This window comes from Pongo abelii, chromosome 3 (assembly GCF_028885655.2).
Source record: "Pongo abelii isolate AG06213 chromosome 3, NHGRI_mPonAbe1-v2.0_pri, whole genome shotgun sequence".
In the NCBI taxonomy this organism is placed as follows: Eukaryota; Metazoa; Chordata; class Mammalia; order Primates; family Hominidae; genus Pongo; species Pongo abelii.
The window spans coordinates 60,174,155-60,192,181 of NC_071988.2; the positions used below are offsets into that span (position 1 = coordinate 60,174,155).

At 40.1% G+C, this 18,027-nt stretch overlaps 2 protein-coding genes across 5 annotated transcripts in view; one reads left to right on the forward strand and one right to left on the reverse strand.

The window, feature by feature from the left end:
- IGFBP7 (insulin like growth factor binding protein 7) overlaps positions 1-11,440 on the forward strand; it is an 81,874-nt gene extending 70,434 nt beyond the window's left edge. The window contains exons 2-5 of the mRNA XM_002814758.6: positions 1,571-1,680; positions 9,206-9,322; positions 9,964-10,090; positions 11,182-11,440. Coding sequence (XP_002814804.3) covers positions 1,571-1,680; positions 9,206-9,322; positions 9,964-10,090; positions 11,182-11,201 — 374 coding nt within the window. The 3' untranslated portion in view covers positions 11,202-11,440. The remainder of the gene's footprint in view (positions 1-1,570; positions 1,681-9,205; positions 9,323-9,963; positions 10,091-11,181) is intronic.
- POLR2B (RNA polymerase II subunit B) overlaps positions 11,360-18,027 on the reverse strand; it is a 55,661-nt gene continuing 48,993 nt past the window's right edge. For all 4 annotated transcript variants that reach the window (XM_009239973.4, XM_063723432.1, XM_063723433.1 and 1 more), the window contains exons 23-26: positions 17,521-17,634; positions 16,983-17,143; positions 12,119-12,314; positions 11,360-11,619 (exon numbers count right to left, since the gene is read on the reverse strand). In XM_009239973.4, the coding sequence (XP_009238248.1) occupies positions 11,530-11,619; positions 12,119-12,314; positions 16,983-17,143; positions 17,521-17,634 (561 nt within the window). In that variant the 3' untranslated portion in view covers positions 11,360-11,529. The remainder of the gene's footprint in view (positions 11,620-12,118; positions 12,315-16,982; positions 17,144-17,520; positions 17,635-18,027) is intronic.

Sequence of the window (18,027 nt, forward strand, 5' to 3'; positions counted from 1 at the left end):
CAAAAATTAACTGGGCATGCACTTGTAGTCCCAGCTACTTGGGAGGCTGAGGCATGGGAATTGCTTGAGCTTGAACCTGGGAGGCGGAGGTTGCCGTGAGCCAAGATCATGCCACTGCACTCCAGCCTGAGCAACAGAGTAAGACCCTGTATCAAAAAAATAAAATTTTTCTTAATTTAAAAAAATAAAAATCCAAACACCATTCTTAGCTCACAGGCCATGCAAAAACAGATGGCAGGCCAGATTTGGCCCACAGGCCATAGTTAGCTAGCCCAGGACCAGAGAGTCATACCACTTTCATAGCAAAAAGGATACACATGGTTTGTGTTGACTCTGAGTGGGGACCTTCTCCAGAGGGTGCCATGATACAGAAGGTGGGGAGGGTGTGTTCCCTAATTGGGGGAATGGAGAAGCATCACTCTGGCCTCTCTCAGTGGTCCCATACCTGCTGAGTCTATTTAGGCAGTGGCTTGAGGGTGCCCCCCACTTGCCAATGCCTCCTGCCAGGGACCTGGACACTGAGAACCCTGGGAAAGGGCCCTCTCCTTGGGGACCCTGGTCACACCCAATAGATCAGTCACTCTTCTTCCTTCTTACCAGCTGCCTCTCCCGACCACACCGGAAGAGGGACCCTTGTACCACCTTCCTCGACACCCGGGCCTCTTCTGTTCAAAGGTGCCTCCTGCCCAGGCATGGTGGCTCACACCTGTAATCCCAGCATTTGGGGAGGCTGAGGCAGGAGAATTACTTGAAGCCAGGAATTCGGGACCAGCCTGGGCAACATAGCAAGAGCCCATCTCTACAAAAAAAAATAAAAATTAACTGACATGGTGGTGCACGCCTATAGTCCCAGCTACTCGGGAGGCTGGGGTGGGAGGATTGCTGGAGACCAGGAGTTTGAGGCTGCAGTGAGCTACGATCAAGCCACTGTGCTCCAGCCTGGGTGGCAGAATGAGATTCTGTATCAAAAAAATAATAATAAAATTAAATTAAAAATAAAGATGTCCCTTCCAATCCCCTAAGGCACACAGCACTCCACATGTTTCTTTTCTTCCCTGCCTCATCACCCTTTTCAACCTTAGATCCTAAGCTTCTTGATGCAGAGACTTCCACCAGCACATTTTCAAATATTCTTTTAGATTTTTTTCTTCATTACCCACGGAGCGGTTGCTTGTTGCCTTTCCAGCCCAAAATAGAAATAGCAGTAAACAAAAGAAGAAAAATATTGAACATTTTGGAACTAAAATTTTATTATTACTGGAAAAGTCCCAGATAATAAAAAACAGCTGGTAAATTAGCACTCATTTAAGCATGGTCTGGGGAAGAAGAAAATTTTAATAACAAATTTTTCTCCCTAATTGTTTTTGTTTGTTTAGATTTATGCATTCCCAAAGTGGACCTTAAAATTATGTTGGTGGCAGGAGGAAGCCAGTGTGGTCTTTGAAATTTGCTTCAGATAATCCACCAAGGGGATGGCCTCATAAACACAATTATTATTTTCTCCCTAAGATGCTGACTCATGTGAAGGGCTGTTTAAAAGATGACTTTGGCTTTGTGCCCTTTGCTGCAGGTCCTTCCATAGTGACGCCCCCCAAGGACATCTGGAATGTCACTGGTGCCCAGGTGTACTTGAGCTGTGAGGTCATCGGAATCCCGACACCTGTCCTCATCTGGAACAAGGTCAGTGGCACAGACTTTAAGAAGACATCCTAGGCTGACGAGCCTCTCTTGCACTGCAAAAGGATGGTAAAATGTTCAATCCTCAGCCTGCTTTGTTGACTGCGGCTCCTGCAAGGTGAAGCCTTAGGGCAGGCATACAGGCCCCTCCCCTGGATTCATGGAACAAAAACCAGTCCCTGCCATGCTTTTGTTAGCAGCATCCTAGAAACTGAGAAACTGGAAGAACAATAATGCTGAACACCTGAACCCACCTTCAGGGTGTATGTGCACCTGTGGTGTGTGTATGTGTGTGCATATGTGGGTGTGAGTGAAACTGTGTGTGTCTGTGTTTGTGCCCTCAGTGGAGACAGTATAGCATAGGGGTTAAAAGTGAATGTTTCTCTCTTTCTGTCCCAAAATACCACCTCCAAGCCCCCACCAAGCTGTTTGTGATGGCATCAGTCTCCTTATTTAAGACTGAACATTTAGCTGATAATTTAGATCCTGTCTGCTTGGAGGCATTATTATTATTTTACTGGGAGGCTCGGCTAAGAAGGTAAAAGGACACAAAGCCCTGTAGCCTTCTCCTGTGAGCATGGATTATTTTTTCAGATTCCCTAAGTGCTGGGAGATGGATGAGTACATTTTAAGGGCACTTGGAAGTAGGATAGAAGGAGTGAGGTGGGATCTATTTTTCTAAGGGCCAAGGCTGTAGAACCATAAGTTAGGGACAGAGGAGACCACTCCAGAACAGAGCATTAAAAGGTAACAAGAGGAATATCAAAGAAAAAATTATCTCCTTTCTGAATTTTGCTAAATGCTGGCCCCAGCCCCAAGTGGAAAAAGCATGATATTCTTTTAATAAATCAGCTTTGAAATGACTTCCCAAATGGAAAAAAGAAAAAAAAAAGTGTAAGGCTGGGTGCAGTAGCACATGCCTGTAATCCCAGCACTTTGGGAGGCTGAGGCAGGAGGATCACTCGAGTCCCGGAGTTTGAGACCAGCCTGACCAACACAGTGAGACTGCGTTCTTACAAATAATTTTTTTTTAATTAGCTGGGCATAGTGAGGCATGCCTGTGGCCCCAGCTACTCAGGAGACTGAAGTGGAAGAACCCCTTGAGCCAGGAGATCGAGGCTGCAGTGAGCTGGGATTGCCCCACTGCACTCTAGCCTGTATCACAAAAAAAAAAAAAAAAAAAAGTGTGAATTCCTTACCCAGGGTGGCTGAGTTCTCTACAAGCCAGGGTTTCTCAGCCTCAGCACTATTGACATTTGGGGCCGGATAATTATTTGTTGTGAGGGCTGCCCGTGCTTTGGAAGATGTTTAGCAGTATCCCCAGCCTCTACCCACTATATAACAGTAGCATTCCCCCATCCCCCCATCATGAGAATTAAAAGCATCTTCAGACATTGCCAAATGTCCCCTAAGGGTGTGGGGCTGGGGAATTGCCTGGACTGAAAACCACTGCTGTTAGCCTCAGCTCCCTTCTCTACATTATAAAAGTAGCATGTAATTATGATAAAGATTAAATAAAGTAATGCAGGTAAAAATCACTTGATACTTAGTTAGCACTCAGTAGACATTAGCTACTGTTCCTGGAAATTTTTCCCTTCAAGTGGCATTATCTTGTATAATTATCTTCATATTTGAAGGACGACATCATCTCAACATGTATAGAGAAAGGAAAAGAAAACACTTATTTGTCATCAACTAACACCTCACAATTACACCATACACTTAGGTTTTTGTCTTTTTTTTTTTTTTTTTTTTTGAGACATAGTTTCACTCTTGTTGCCCAGGCTGGAGTGCAATGGCACGATCTCGGCTCACCGCAACCTCGCCTCCCGGGTTCAAGTGATTCTCCTGCCTCAGCCTCTCAAGTAGTTGGGATTACAGGCACCCGCCACCACCTGGCTAACTTTGTATTTTTAGTAGAGACAGGGTTTCTCCATGTTGGTCAGGCTGGTCTCGAACTCCCGACCTCGGGTGATCCGCCCACCTTGCCCTCCCAAAGTGCTAGGATTACAGGTGTGAGCCACCGCACCTGGTCGTTCTTGTCCTTTTTATACATTTTGAATTGCTGAGCCTCACAACCATCCTACGAAAAATAAAAATAAAAAAATTATCAAACTCATGCTACCAAAAAAGAAACTTCGTTTAAGTAAAAGGGCATAACCAGACATCCATTTTTAGCTGCCTTACTTCTCCAGCAAGCTCTAAGGTGGATGATAGTCTCCCTTGACTATTTTGTTTGCTCTCTGTGTGACCGGAGAAGCAACTTCTAGAACTCCAGGAAGACTGTGACTCCCGCAGTCGGAGCTCTTTCTGTTGCAAGTTCTACCAGCCCATTTGAAACTAGCCTAGGCAAAACAAAAAGCGGGGCGGGATCCAGCCTCAAGGGCCCCTGCATCCAGGTACACACGCCATCAGAACTCTAACTCTTGACTCTTTGCTCTCAATATACTAGTCTCATTTTCTTCTGCTTCAGAAAGCTTCCTATGCAGTGGGAGATATCAACTCCACTCACATTTTTATTACAGCTTAAAGACCCCAGAGGAAAGAAAGGGCTTCCCTTCTCCCTGCTGCATTGTGAAAATCCCACGAAGGGCTCAAGCCCAGGTCGGGTCACCTGCTAACCTCTGGCTCCCCCATGCGGCCGGAGGGATGCGGCCACTGACATTGGCGCCGGCGTGAATCCGCCTGGTTTGTGTAAAAATCTGGGAACAGGTACCAGAAAATGCCTGAGGTGGGGGTGATGGCAGAGGCAACACTACTATACCATCCTTTACAGTGAAGCTTCTCTTAAAGGAGCAATAAAATTTGACCCCAATCAATTATGTTTTTAAGAGGAAGGCGGAGCAAGAGTAAGAGCAGAAATGCAGTCCGTGGATGGGTTCCCCTCCATCCTTACTGCAAGAACTGCAGGCGTTCCTCACTGCTAATTTGGAGATTGCTGGTTTACTCAGGGTGTGGGGAGGTGGAGAAATAATGTTCTGAGGAATACCCATGAAAAGCTCCGTTGCAGTTCTCTACAGTTTTCTAGGGATACTTACACAATGAGAAGCGAGGGTCACCCAAGTGTCCTGGGGCATGTGACCTTACTGGCAAATCTTGGCAAAGAATAATTTCTTCAGTCCTTCCTCTACCCAATCCCAGCTACAGTATTCACATACCAGAGGAATACGTCTGCCTCGGGAATCTTTTCCCTTTTAGGACTGTACAGGGCAGATCCCAATAGACAAGGCCTCCCTGAGGGCTTGTCCTCAGGGCTAGTCAGAAACACCAAGGTAGTTGAGGCCGGTGTGGTGGCTCGCACCTGTAGTCCGTAGCCACTTGGGAGGCTGAGGTGGGAGGATCGCTTGAGCCCAGCAGGTGGGGCTGCAGTGAGCTATGATGGCACCACTGCACTCCAGCCTGGGCAACAGAGCAAGATCCTGTCTCTGAAAAAAAAAAAAAAAACCCCACTATGTCAGTCAACGAGATGGGTGCTGAAGCAAAGTGAAGTGGAAGTAGGAGAGAAACAATTTTTTCTGCAGACTTTCCAGAACAAGCAAAACCCAACTGTGATGCTCTGCCGGTTTTCCTCTACCTTCATAATGTAATTTGCCACATGCATGACCCAAAGCAATGTTTCTTACACTGCAGACCGTGACCCATCAGCGAGTCCTGGAACTAATGTAGCGATCACAACCAGCATGTTCTTATAAAAAATAAAAAATAGAACAGAACCTATGTTAAGGCATCACACTTATCACTTATGAAGGTGTCATTTCCTAAAACTTTTGTATATTCCAGATTACAATAGTTTGGTCCATGTCAAAACTAAGGAAACTTGGGAAGTCACTGACCTAAATAATTAAACGGGGTATTTGTTTTCTCATCGCTGTCCTTGTAACCAGACTGTTAGGAATACAAACATATTTACTATCATGTGTGTTTCAAATCCAATTTAAGAGTAGAACACCTTTTTGGATAGATTATTAGAATCCTCACTTGTTAAGAGAAACTGAGGCTCAAATAAAGACAGCATGTCCTTCTTGCTCAAGGATTCTTAGCAACAGCAGAATTAATGGCAAAAGCCTTTTCTCCATGACACTTGAGACTGCAGTGGCAATTCTTAACGGTTGGCACAGGCTGGCGAGTGGTCTTTACTTTCCTTACTGGTAGTAAGGAAAGCTGGCTTTAACAAGCCCCATACCTTTCAGCAAACCCCTAGCCTAGAAAGATTCGAAGGGCAATGTTTTGAAATGGGAACGTGAACTGAAATAGCCATATTTGACTTAACCCTTTTAAATCAGAGATGATGCTCACAGCGAAAGCAAAACACCTTCCCAATACTTGTCTCTGAGATGGAGAGGCTCTCTGTTTAATTCTTTTCTTGCCTGAATATTTCTTCAGATTAGGGCTTCCTTGACCTCTAAGAATATTTTTTAATCAAAAATAGTGACCTCTAAGGTAATGGTAATAAGCAGAAATTATCCAGAGACATATAAAGAAAGAGTTGAGAATCTCCCCCCACCTCCTCCTTCTGCCTGAGGTAACCAATGTTAACTGCCCTGGTTTGTATCTTTCCACACTCTTTTTCATATCCAAGCATATTCAAACATATATCCCTACAGTGAAATGAGAATATAGTGTGCCAGTAAATTATTCTGAAACTCGCCTTTTCTCAACAAATACTTTACGGACATCCGTCCAAGTCTGCTTCTCAACAGCTATGTAATATTCCAAGTATGAATACTATAATTTATTAAATCAGTTCTGTATTTTTTCTGTTTCCAAATTTTTATCAGCTTAAACAATCCTACTTTAAGCATCAAAGTACACATTATCACACATACTAGTGCTTTTATTGCTATAAGATAGATTCCCCGACAGTTACCTGAATAAGTCAAAATATTTGTTTCAGTGTTAACAGACAGTCAGATTACTTTCTAAATAGATTGTAGTAATTCACACTCCCACCAGCAATGGAGAAGTGCCATTTCTCTGCACCTTTACTAGCACTGATATTAACCTCTCTTTTTTAGTTTTAATTCCAATTTTAACTGGAAAACACATATTTATTGGCCGGGCACAGTGGCTCATGCCTGTAATCCCAGCACTTTGGGAGGCCAAGGCAGGTGGATCACTTAAGGTCAGGAGTTCGAGACCACCCTGGCCAACATGGCAAAACCCCGTCTCTACTAAAACTACAAAAATTAGCCAGGCATGGTGGCATATGCCTGTAATCCCAGCTACTCAGGAAGCTGAGGCAGGAGAATCACTGGAATCCCGGAGGCGGAGGCAGAGGTTGCAGTGAGCTGAGATCGCACCACTGCACTCCAGCCTGGGTGACAGAGCGAGACTCTGTCTCAAAAAAAGAAGAAAACACACACTTATCAACACTTAGAATCCCCTTACACGAATAAAGGAGAGTTTGACATATAAAAATTTCTCATATGAAAATTCTTGACACTGTTTTCTATGTTTTCTACATGATGTATAACCTTTTATAATTACATAACATTAATTAAAATATGCCATGCCAACACCTGTGAAAAGAAGGGAAAAATAAAGTATATATATTGTGATTTCTGTTAAATATTATATTTAGCAAGATACATTTCCCTTTCCATAGTGGATCAGGTTAACTGGCATAAAATGCTCCTTACTACGAGCTATGGGATTTGAGGCTCAGTTGCTGAGATTCAGTATTTCAGTGCTGCAGTGTTTATTTTCTTGCTTCAGTCACACATAAAATTCATATGATTCTGAAATTCAGTAAATAAAGGTCAGAGTCATATCACTTGAGACACTGGATCAAATTAATACTTCTACCAAAATATTCTTAAAATCCATTTTTAAGTAACTATTTCAAAAGCTGTATTAGCATAAACCATTTCTGCCAGCTACTTGGGAAACTAAGGGAAAAGGTACCTATTGAGTATATGTTTGTCTTCACAGCATTTATGAGAAAGACATTAAGTTACGTGGTTTTCTTTCACTAATAGTGGCAATGTGGGAAAATGCCAGAAAAAAAATGCAAAAAGCCAGGCTTTCCAAATCATGCAAGATATTTTTTCTAGACCAGGAGTTGGCCTAGGTCACATGTGGTTTGCTGAGTCCCAGTCCTGCCATTATAAAGCTGAGAAAATAGTGTAGGTTTGAAGCCAAGACAACAGCAGAGTACCAAAAAACACATGGTAGGAGTGGGCTCCACATGGGAAAAGCAACACTGAGATGTAAGTTAATAAAGTGTATATATTTATTTATATATGTATTTATTATATATATACATACAGTGTGTCTATATATACACACTATTATCTGGTCTTTATTAACTTAAGATTTGCTTTATTATAGAAGAAAATGAAAAGGAAACTAGCTATTTGAGACTGTAAATCCTAATTACAAAGGTAGTATCAATAAATGTCAAGTTGGTTCTTAAAGGAGGTCTGGGATGGAATGAACAAACAATTCGTGTATCGTTTTTTTTTAAACTCACCATTATCACAAGGCTTAAAATATTTGTACTCTGTAACTCAGCTGCTAAATGTGTATGTATCGAGGAGCTACAAGTGAATTTCATTCTTTTGTATATTTTCCAGAGTTTATATAAGAAACATTTTGCCTTTTTAAATGAGGGCAAAAAGGATACTATTCAGTATTGGCCTTGAACCAAAGAAACTGAGTTTCTTCTGAATCTTGACACAACATACACAGAAACAGTCAGCAAGTTTTGTCATAAAAGAACAATGACAGCACATGTATTTGACAGCTGTTTTTTTGTTGTTGTTGTTTTTTGTTTTTTTGTTTTTTTTTTTTTGAGAGATAGTCTCACTCTGTTGCCCAGGCTGGAGTGCAGTGGCGCAATCTCAGCTCACTGCAACCTCCACCTCCCAGGTTCAAGCGATTCTCCCACCTTAGCCTCCCGAGTAGCTGGGACTACAGGTGCTCGCCAACACACTTGGCTAATTTTTGTGTTTTTAGTAGAGACAGGGTTTCGTCATTTTGGTCAGTCTGGTCTCGGACTCCTTTGATAGGTGTTTTTTATCTTAGTGTTCAGTAAATCATTTGATTAATTCTTAGCCCTCAGAACAAAGTAACGGTATTGGCTTTGGTCTCAGCCTATTTTCCATTGATGAAGCTGTTGAAGGAAGAGCCCCAAGGTCCCAAGCATCAAACCTAGTGCTGGGTGACAGTTCATCAGTCGAACATGGCATGACAGGCAAAAGGCCTGGCACTGAGAAGCAGAATTTCCAAGAGTATGAGTGAATGAATGATGGTGACCAGTAGCAGGAAATTATGACCATGTATATTCCCCAGGCATGCAGAAAAACACATTAGTTTAAAACATGTACACTTAGCAGGAAACTGGCAGGAAGAAATAAAAGAGGATCTATATTTTATAAGTGTTTAGGAAAGGGAAATAGTTGAGTGAAATGCTTGGTTTACTCTGTTACAAAGTCTGACATACACTATGTGCAATTGTAGGGATGTGGCCACTTCCAAGTAGATAATCTGGTGTACAAAACTCAGTATTACTCTTTTGTTTTTGCAGGTAAAAAGGGGTCACTATGGAGTTCAAAGGACAGAACTCCTGCCTGGTGACCGGGACAACCTGGCCATTCAGACCCGGGGTGGCCCAGAAAAGCATGAAGTAACTGGCTGGGTGCTGGTGAGTACCAGTACCAAGAGCTGGCAAGAGTTTCATTCTTAGCATTAGACATAAGCAGACCTGGCAAAGGTGCCTGATATACCGCCAGCCTAAAGGTGCTTGCTCTTCCACATCTCTTTGGAATAGCCTTACCATGGAGTCGCTGCTCCTCTTTCAGAGAAACTAAAGGGAAAGTGCTTAATTGCATGTTTTGAAAACAACCAATGAATTAACAAGAACTAATATTTTCCTAAGAGTTCAAACAAAATCCTCACACGGAGCTGCGTGGCCCAAGCATTGTTTTAACTGATTATTGATTAATAAATACCTTATTTTACTTGACCCTTGATATTCATGGAGAATACTTTGATCATATACCCTTATCAAGATTGCCCTCAAACCGATAATGTGTACCTATCCAGTTTTTAACCTATGCAGTATGATCAAAAGTTATCCATGACATTTCCTCAGATGAATCCTCAGCAAACCAAATATGGTAGCTATCAAAGTCTCCTACCACAGGACTTGCACTACTTCTAGCAGTACCTTTGCTATGAATCCCCTGGTCATCTTAGGAAATTTATGAAATAATGACCTCAATGGAACCACTGACAAAAGAGAAGAGCACCACAGAGGAATACTAGATCTTTTTTCTTTCACAGGTATCTCCTCTAAGTAAGGAAGATGCTGGAGAATATGAGTGCCATGCATCCAATTCCCAAGGACAGGCTTCAGCATCAGCAAAAATTACAGTGGTTGATGCCTTACATGAAATACCAGTGAAACAAGGTACACAATAAATCTCACAGCCATTTAAAAATGACTAGTACATTTGCTTTAAAAAGAACAGAACTAAGTATGAAAGTATCAGACATAGCTATTGATGAAATTCTGTAGTTAGGAACCCATAAGGGCATTAAGTATGCCATTAAAATGTACAGCATGAGACTCCAAAAGATTATCTGGATGGGTGACTGAACGTCGTTATTATGACTTAGATGCTTTTACCTTACCTAACATGTAAGAGTCAAATCAAACTTGCCTGGAATGGCTTCTATTTCCCATAGCTTTCTACCTATCTACTTGGCATTTTCCCTTTGTGTTGTGACTATTATATTAAATTCCCATTTAAAAGAAAATGATTGTGGGCAATTCTCGCCCTTCACTTTTGCTTTTAAAAGAAAAAGCCAGAAAGGAGAGTATATTGGCAAATACCCAGTTCTGTTCTGCCTCCCCTTCCTTCACTGGCAAAAATCTTCCTCCGAAGAACCGATCCTGTCACAGCAGTGCTACTTTACATTATATAGTTCTATGAAACTGATGTCTGAATTGGCTTTCCCTTAGACAAAAGAACAAAATTTACCGTCAGCATCTGTCAAACCATTCCACTGTGCAGATCACTCAGCTGTGATATGAAAAGAAATACTAAGTAAAGAAGTATTTGGTCAGATTCTCTTCAGCCATAATGTGTAATGCAAGGCAATGAAACAAAGCAGTAGCTAAGAGTCAAGCCATGCGTTTGAGTCTCAGCTCTGCTACTAATTATTCTTCCACTTTACCTTTTGAAGGAGATCCGGACTACAAAGGAAAGGTCTTTAACCTCTCTGAGTCTCGTTTGTGAAATGTGCTCTTCCAGTTCTATAATAAGATGTACCTTTGATGCATCAACCAATACAGCAAAATTGCCTTTCATAGCTAAAATCATGTAACTCGAGTTCCACAGAGCACTCCAGCGTATCATTTATACAATTACTCATATATCCTTTATCCCCACATTTTAACATCTTCATTTATTTGGAAACACTCAACTACCTGACAATTCAAAAGTCAACCACATCCCCATATGTAACTAATTTTTATCTTTTTTTTTTTTTAAACAGGTGAAGGTGCCGAGCTATAAACCTCCAGAATATTATTAGTCTGCATGGTTAAAAGTAGTCATGGATAACTACATTACCTGTTCTTACCTAATAAGTTTCTTTTAATCCAATCCACTGACACTTTAGTTATATTCACTGGTTTTACACAGAGAAATACAAAATAAAGATCACACATCAAGACTATCTACAAAAATTTATTATATATTTACAGAAGAAAAGCATGCATATCATTAAACAAATAAAATACTTTTTATCACAACACAGTACATATTTGTCATTTTTAAAAAGCCACATAATAGAAACAAGACACCAAGATATTTAATTATCTTGTTGAGTCTTGTAAAATAGCTAAACACTCATCATTCGCGGTGCAATACTCATAGACATAAGTTCCTGAAACAATAGTTTGCATGCATAAGGCATTCGCACCAAAGAAATCTGAAAAGAAAAAACAAATGGTAATTAGCAGAATTGTATTGAAGTGACCCCACTTCTCTACCCCAGAAAAAAGCAAAGATCTGGTACTGTAGATAATGAATAAATGAGTGGAGCTGAGAACATGCATTCTGCTACCTCGGCTTATGGTGGTTCTTTCTCCTAGTAGGCTTTGGTATTTTACCCATCCTGCCAGACATAATTTATATTCACCCACTCAACTAAAAGGTTTTCAAAAACTCATTGTTTAAAATCCCTTGTACAAAGTCTTATTATTTCCAAAAGATGAATAGCTTAGAGAAATTACCACACTAAAACCTAAACTGGTTTTTAGAAAAATCAAATTATCTTTTCCTTATTTAGAACTAGGAATCTTACAGAAGCATGCTATCAAAATTGTGAAAATGCCAATCTGTTCCACCACACTAAATCTGCCTGGATAATCAGACCAACACAGTTTCCTCTAAACAAATATCAAACTGCCAGTAAAGTCTATACACACCTGGGTTTTATTGCGGCAGCCCCTGCATTCATATGTATGGGTCCTGGTGTTGGCAATTGCCATTATTCCACAAAGATTGCAAACATGAACCTGATATGGATCTGATGCCTCAAACAATCTTTCCCTTAAAAACTGGGCTGCTCCATGGGCAATCTGACAATCTCGTTCCATTTCTCCAAAACGCAGGCCACCATCACTGTTAAGAGAAAAAAATTATTACTTTGTACTTATTTTTTATTATAAACACCACTTTGAATAATGGCAAAGGTGGAGAATAATATTTGCAAAGAAGGAGAACTAGGCTCTAATTTTTATACACTAGCATTCTCTCTATTGGTGGGGAGAGGAGAAGTCTACCAACTATTTGATGTGCATTAGAAAGTCCCCAAATGGGCTAAGCAAAGTGGCTCACCCCTGTAATCCCAGCACTTTGGGAAGCAGACTGGGTGGATCTCTTGAGCTCAGGAGGCTGGGCAACATGGCGAGACCCCATCTCTATTTTTTAACAAATAAAAATAAAAAAAGAAGGTCCCCAAATGGAGTGGATACATTAGATTCTTAAGTATAGCATTTAATTTTCCTCATAAGATACAATAAAGCATAGAGTGGAGGTTCATCATGCTATCATTTAACTTTCTAGAATTCAACTCTATACTAAAAAAAATGAATAATAAAAAAGACAATCTAAATAAGGCAGCTTGTCAATGGAATGACTGTCCCAGGCAATCAACCTTGAAATCATAAATACATGTTGGCTGAAGTAATGGAAAGAACAGGTAAATGACAGTAGGTTTCCCCAACGTAAGAAGTGAAATAAATGCATTATTCAGATGTCCAGGCAAATAGATGGTGATGGCTTCCTTAACATACTTAATATCCAAAATACACAAAATAAAACCAATGGGTTTATAATGATATTCTCCCAAAACGAAAAAACCATTGGTCGACTTTGGACCACTGATCTGGATCATTAGACAACCAGCTCACTATTTTGAAAACTGGTAAATAAAAGAAGAGAATCAAGCATTTATTCCTGCCCTTACTATAGGAACTACGTCACTAGGTAACCAAACAGTTGAGGAAACAAAGTTTTAGAAGTAATCTGGCTAAAAACTGAAGAAGGAATGAGGAAAAAATAGAATGGTATCAGTTTGAAATCTCTATTTAATTAAGGTCTTTAGTAACAGCTGCTAAAATCATAAAAAGAAAGGCAACCAGATACTGGAAGTATAGAATACCACCTATAAAGTATTACTGCCAAAAAACTCAAACCCTAAATCTCAAACCTCAAGATCTAACTATTTACAAAAAACAAAAAACAAACAAACAAAAAACAGCAATGCACAGCACTTGCGATGCAAGCAGCAAAATTCAGTCTCAAGCCCTGGACAAACAGTCCAGGTTCTTCAACAAATAAATTACAAGGGGATAAAAAAGGTTGGAAGGCAACCAATAAATTCAAAAAAGGACTTATAAGACACTATCAATCAATTGCAAAGCATGGACCTTGTCTGTATACTGATTAAAACCAACAAACCTTTAAAAAAACTTATGCGATAATCAGGGACATGTAAACCTGGATATTTAATACTAAGGAGGTACTGTGGTTAGGTTTAACGTCCTAATCTTTTAAAACAGAGGTTCTCAGAGTGTGGTTTATGGAATGCCTGAGAGTCAAAGCTATTTTTAATAGTAATACTAACAACATATATTTGCTTCTTTCCCTGTGTTTACATTTGCACTGATGGTGGAAACATGAATAAAACTGCTGGCACCTTAGCAGAACTCAGGGTAGCAGAACCAAACGTTACTAGCAGTCATATTCTCCATTCAAGTGAAGGGGAGAAAAGCCAGTTTTACTTAAAAATGTCCTTAATGAAGCAGTGAAAAGAAATAGTTTTATTAAACCTTGACCCTTGAGTATACATCTCTTTCAAATCCTGTGACTTTTTAAAAAATGAAAGTCCTCAACCAGGCACGATGACTCACACCTATAATCCCAGCACTTTGGGAGGCCAAGGTGAGAGGCTGGATTGAGCCCAGGAGTTCGAGACCAGCCAGAGCAACACAGTAAGACCCAGTCTCTATATAAAAAATAAAGTAAAATAAAATGGAACACTTCATAAGCACTTTTACTGTATAGTGAAGATGAATGTCTTGAACAAAAGCACTTGCATGATTCTGAACTAGTCCCTTTTATCATAGAATATCTTTTTTACTCGAATAGCCAGCTGACACCAACTATGTTAACTCATCAACATGTTAACACCCATGATGTTAATTCAGACTTAGAATTAAGTTGGCGATGTTGTAGATATTTGGCAGACAAAGAAATGAACAAGAAGAAATGAAAGCAAAAGAAAAAAGTAAGTCTTTGAGGAAAATAATTTTAAGTATTTGTTGAAAATGATGAAAATTGTGAGCTTCAAGCAAAAATCAGAATTTTAGGAAACTTCTGTGCACCACTATGGGATTGATAGCTTCCTGATATATTTAAAGGCTCTTCTAATGACATCAGTAGTCATATTAACAAATGCAATTTTTTTATTATAATGAAATGTGTTAACATTTGAAAATCTACGTAACTCAGCAAACCAATATTTTCCAAATGACCAATTAGGATGCTACAAAATATGCATGTGTAAAAGATACATTTGAAGTACAAGACAAACCAGTGAACTTCAAACATAAAAAATACAGAAGGTTCATTCATATGGTTTCAGTTTCTACATCAAAACCAACCTTTGAGAAACTACAACTTATCGTTTTGGTGTAGCATCGAAAAAATATCCATAGGCCAGGCGCCTTGGCTCATGCCTGTAATCCCAGCACTTTGGGAGGCCAAGGCAGACAGGTGGATCACTTAAGCTCAGGAGTTTGAGACCAGCTGGGAAACATGGCGAAACCCTGTCTCTACTAAAAAACATAAAAAATTAGCTGGGCTTGGTGGTGCATGCCTGTAGTCCCAGCTACTTGAGGCTGAGGATCACCTGAGCCTGGAAAGTAGAGGCTGCAGTGAGCTGTGATTGTGCCACCACACTCCAGCCTAGGCAACAGGGATGAAACTGTCTCAAAAAAAAAGGGGGGGGGTGGTGGGCTGGGCACGGTAGCTCTTGCCTGTAATCCCAGCAATCTGGGAGGCCAAGGCAGGAAGATCACTTGAGGCCAACCGTTTGAGACCAGCCTGGGCAAAATGGTGAAACCCTGGCTCTACAAAAAATACAAAAATTAACCGGGCATGGTGGTGCACACCTGTAATCCCAGCTACTCGGGAGGCCACGGCACGAGAATTGCTTGAATCCGGGAGGCGGAGGTTGCCGTGAGCCGAGATCACACCACTGCACTCCAGCCTGGGTGACAGAGTGAGACTGTCTCACAAAAAAAAAAATCAAAATATTCCTCTCTTTCCAACCACTTATTTGCATGCAATCAGAACTTCCTCATATACTTAAATATAAAAAATAAAATACTACAATGGAATGAATGCAGAAGTAGATGTAAGAATCCAGCTGTTTCTATTAAGCCAGGTCATTAGAGAGATTCGCAAAAATGTAAACCAATGTTATTCTTGTCACTAAATTCATCTGGAAAATAGATATATTTTTCATTAAATATGGTTTTTTGTTTTGTTTTGTTATCGAGACAGAGTCTCACTCTGTCGCCCAGGCTGGAATGCAGTGGCGCGATCTCGGCTCACTGCAACCTCCACCTCCTGGGTTCAAGCAATTCTTCCCTCAGGCTCCCGAGTAGCTGAGATTACAGGTGTGAGCCACCACGCCCAGCCAAAACATGTTATTTATGTTAACATGAATGAGCTTATTAGCACTTTTAAAATAATAAATTTAAAATCTCAGCTTTAACTTCTAATATGATAAATATCAATAAATACAACTCACATAAAACAAAAGCATTTTGGGTTCCTGGGATCAAGACATTTGAGAACCATTCTTTTAAAGATATACACTGAAAAATTTATAGGAGAAATTATATGATGTCTGGGCTTTGCTTAAAAATAATCAAGAGGGCTGCGTGCAGTGGTTCATGCCTGTAATTCCAACACTTTGGAAGGCTGAGGCTAGGGGATTGTGGCCATGAGTTCAAGTCCAGCCTGGGCAACATAGTGAGACCCCCGTCTCTACAAAATTTTTTTTGTTTTTTGTTTTGAGACAAAGTCTCACTCTGTCACCCAGGCTGGAGCGCAGGGGTGTGATCTCGGCTCACTGCAACCTCCGCCTCCCAGGTTCAAGTGATTCTCATGCCTCAGCCACCCGAATAGCTGGGATTACAGGTGTGTGCCACCATGCCCGACTAATTTTTTGTATTTTTAATAGAGACGGTGTTTTGCCATGTTGACCAGGCTGGTCTTGGACTCCTGACCTCAGGTGATCTATCCGCCTTGGCCTCCCAAAGTGCTGGGATTGCAGACATGAGCCACTGTGCCTGGCCTCTACAAAAAAAAAATTTTTTTTTTAAAAGGTGTAGTGGCACATGCCTGTAGTTAAAAAAAGGCTGGAGGACAACCAATAAATTCAAAAAAGGACTTAAGAGACAATATCAATTTAGCTACTTGGGAGGCTAAGGTAGGATTGCTTGTGCCCAGTTCAAGGCTGCAGGGAGCCGTGGTCATGCCACTGCACTCCAGCCTGGATGACAGAGTTAGACTCCGCCTTTAAAACATGATGATAATATCAAAGGTTAGAAGGACAGAGATGAATGCAACAAGACTGGCCATCAGTCGATAATTGTTGAAATGGGGATAACAGGCACACAGGCATTCACTATACCACTATCTCCATTTTGGTGTGTTGACATTTTTCATAATATAAGGTTAATTAATAATAATGATGATGATAACATTTCTTACCGAGATCTACCCTCCATGGGCTGTCTATTGAGGATCTGAATAGGTCCCCTAGCACGAGAGTGAATCTTATCATCCACCATATGCTTCAAACGCTGGTAATAAGTGGGGCCAATAAATATTTGTGATGTGATTTTTCGACCAGTGAACCCATTGTACAGGACCTGCAACAAACACAGATTTTGAAGTGTAGACCCAAAAATTAAACAACATCAAAGAAGATATGTGTATATATTGTGTTACTCCATTTATATAAAAATTAAAGCACAGAACTAATCTATAATGTTAGCAATTAAGAGAGTAGTTAGCTTGGGCTGGGAGTGGAAAGGTAGCGACTGAAAAAGGTTCAGTCGCTACCTTCACATTTTTAGATCTTGGTGTTAGTCATGCAGCTGTGTTTACTTTGTGAAAATTCATCAAGCTGTACATTTCTATATGTGCACATATTATACTTCAATAAAAGGTTATATTGTTTCAGAATAAAACTACACACATACAAAAAAAAACAAGTGACAAATTACTACTATAAGAGCAAATATACCTCATTTCCTCTGAGATGATAGCCATAATCAGATAAAAGATTAGAAATCTTCTGCACGTTAACAGCATCATTAAATGGAGTGGCATCGCCAATTTCACCCTTGTTAGCCGATACCTTTTAAAAAAAAAAAAAAAAAGTACTCTTTAAAATGTTGCTTCAGTCTGTCTCCCCCTAAAAGTCATATCAATAAAAATGCATACAAAAAATGTTTAAATACTTTTAAAATTTGAAAGTATTATTTTAAGTATTTTAAAATTCAAAGATTTTGAACTCAAAATCTAGTTATGGAAAGCTGTGATATATAAGGTTCATTTTATAATCTTACACAAAATATTTAGAACAAATAAACTTGCTTAAAAAAGAAAAACTCAATTATAAGTATTCAAATAGAAGTCGATCCACGGGATCAGGTACAAAAAAGAGTGAGACTCCTAAGTACTTCAGATGGCTCAAAGGAAAATGACATTTTAATGCCCTAAAACCAAGCCATCCATATGTTAGACTATT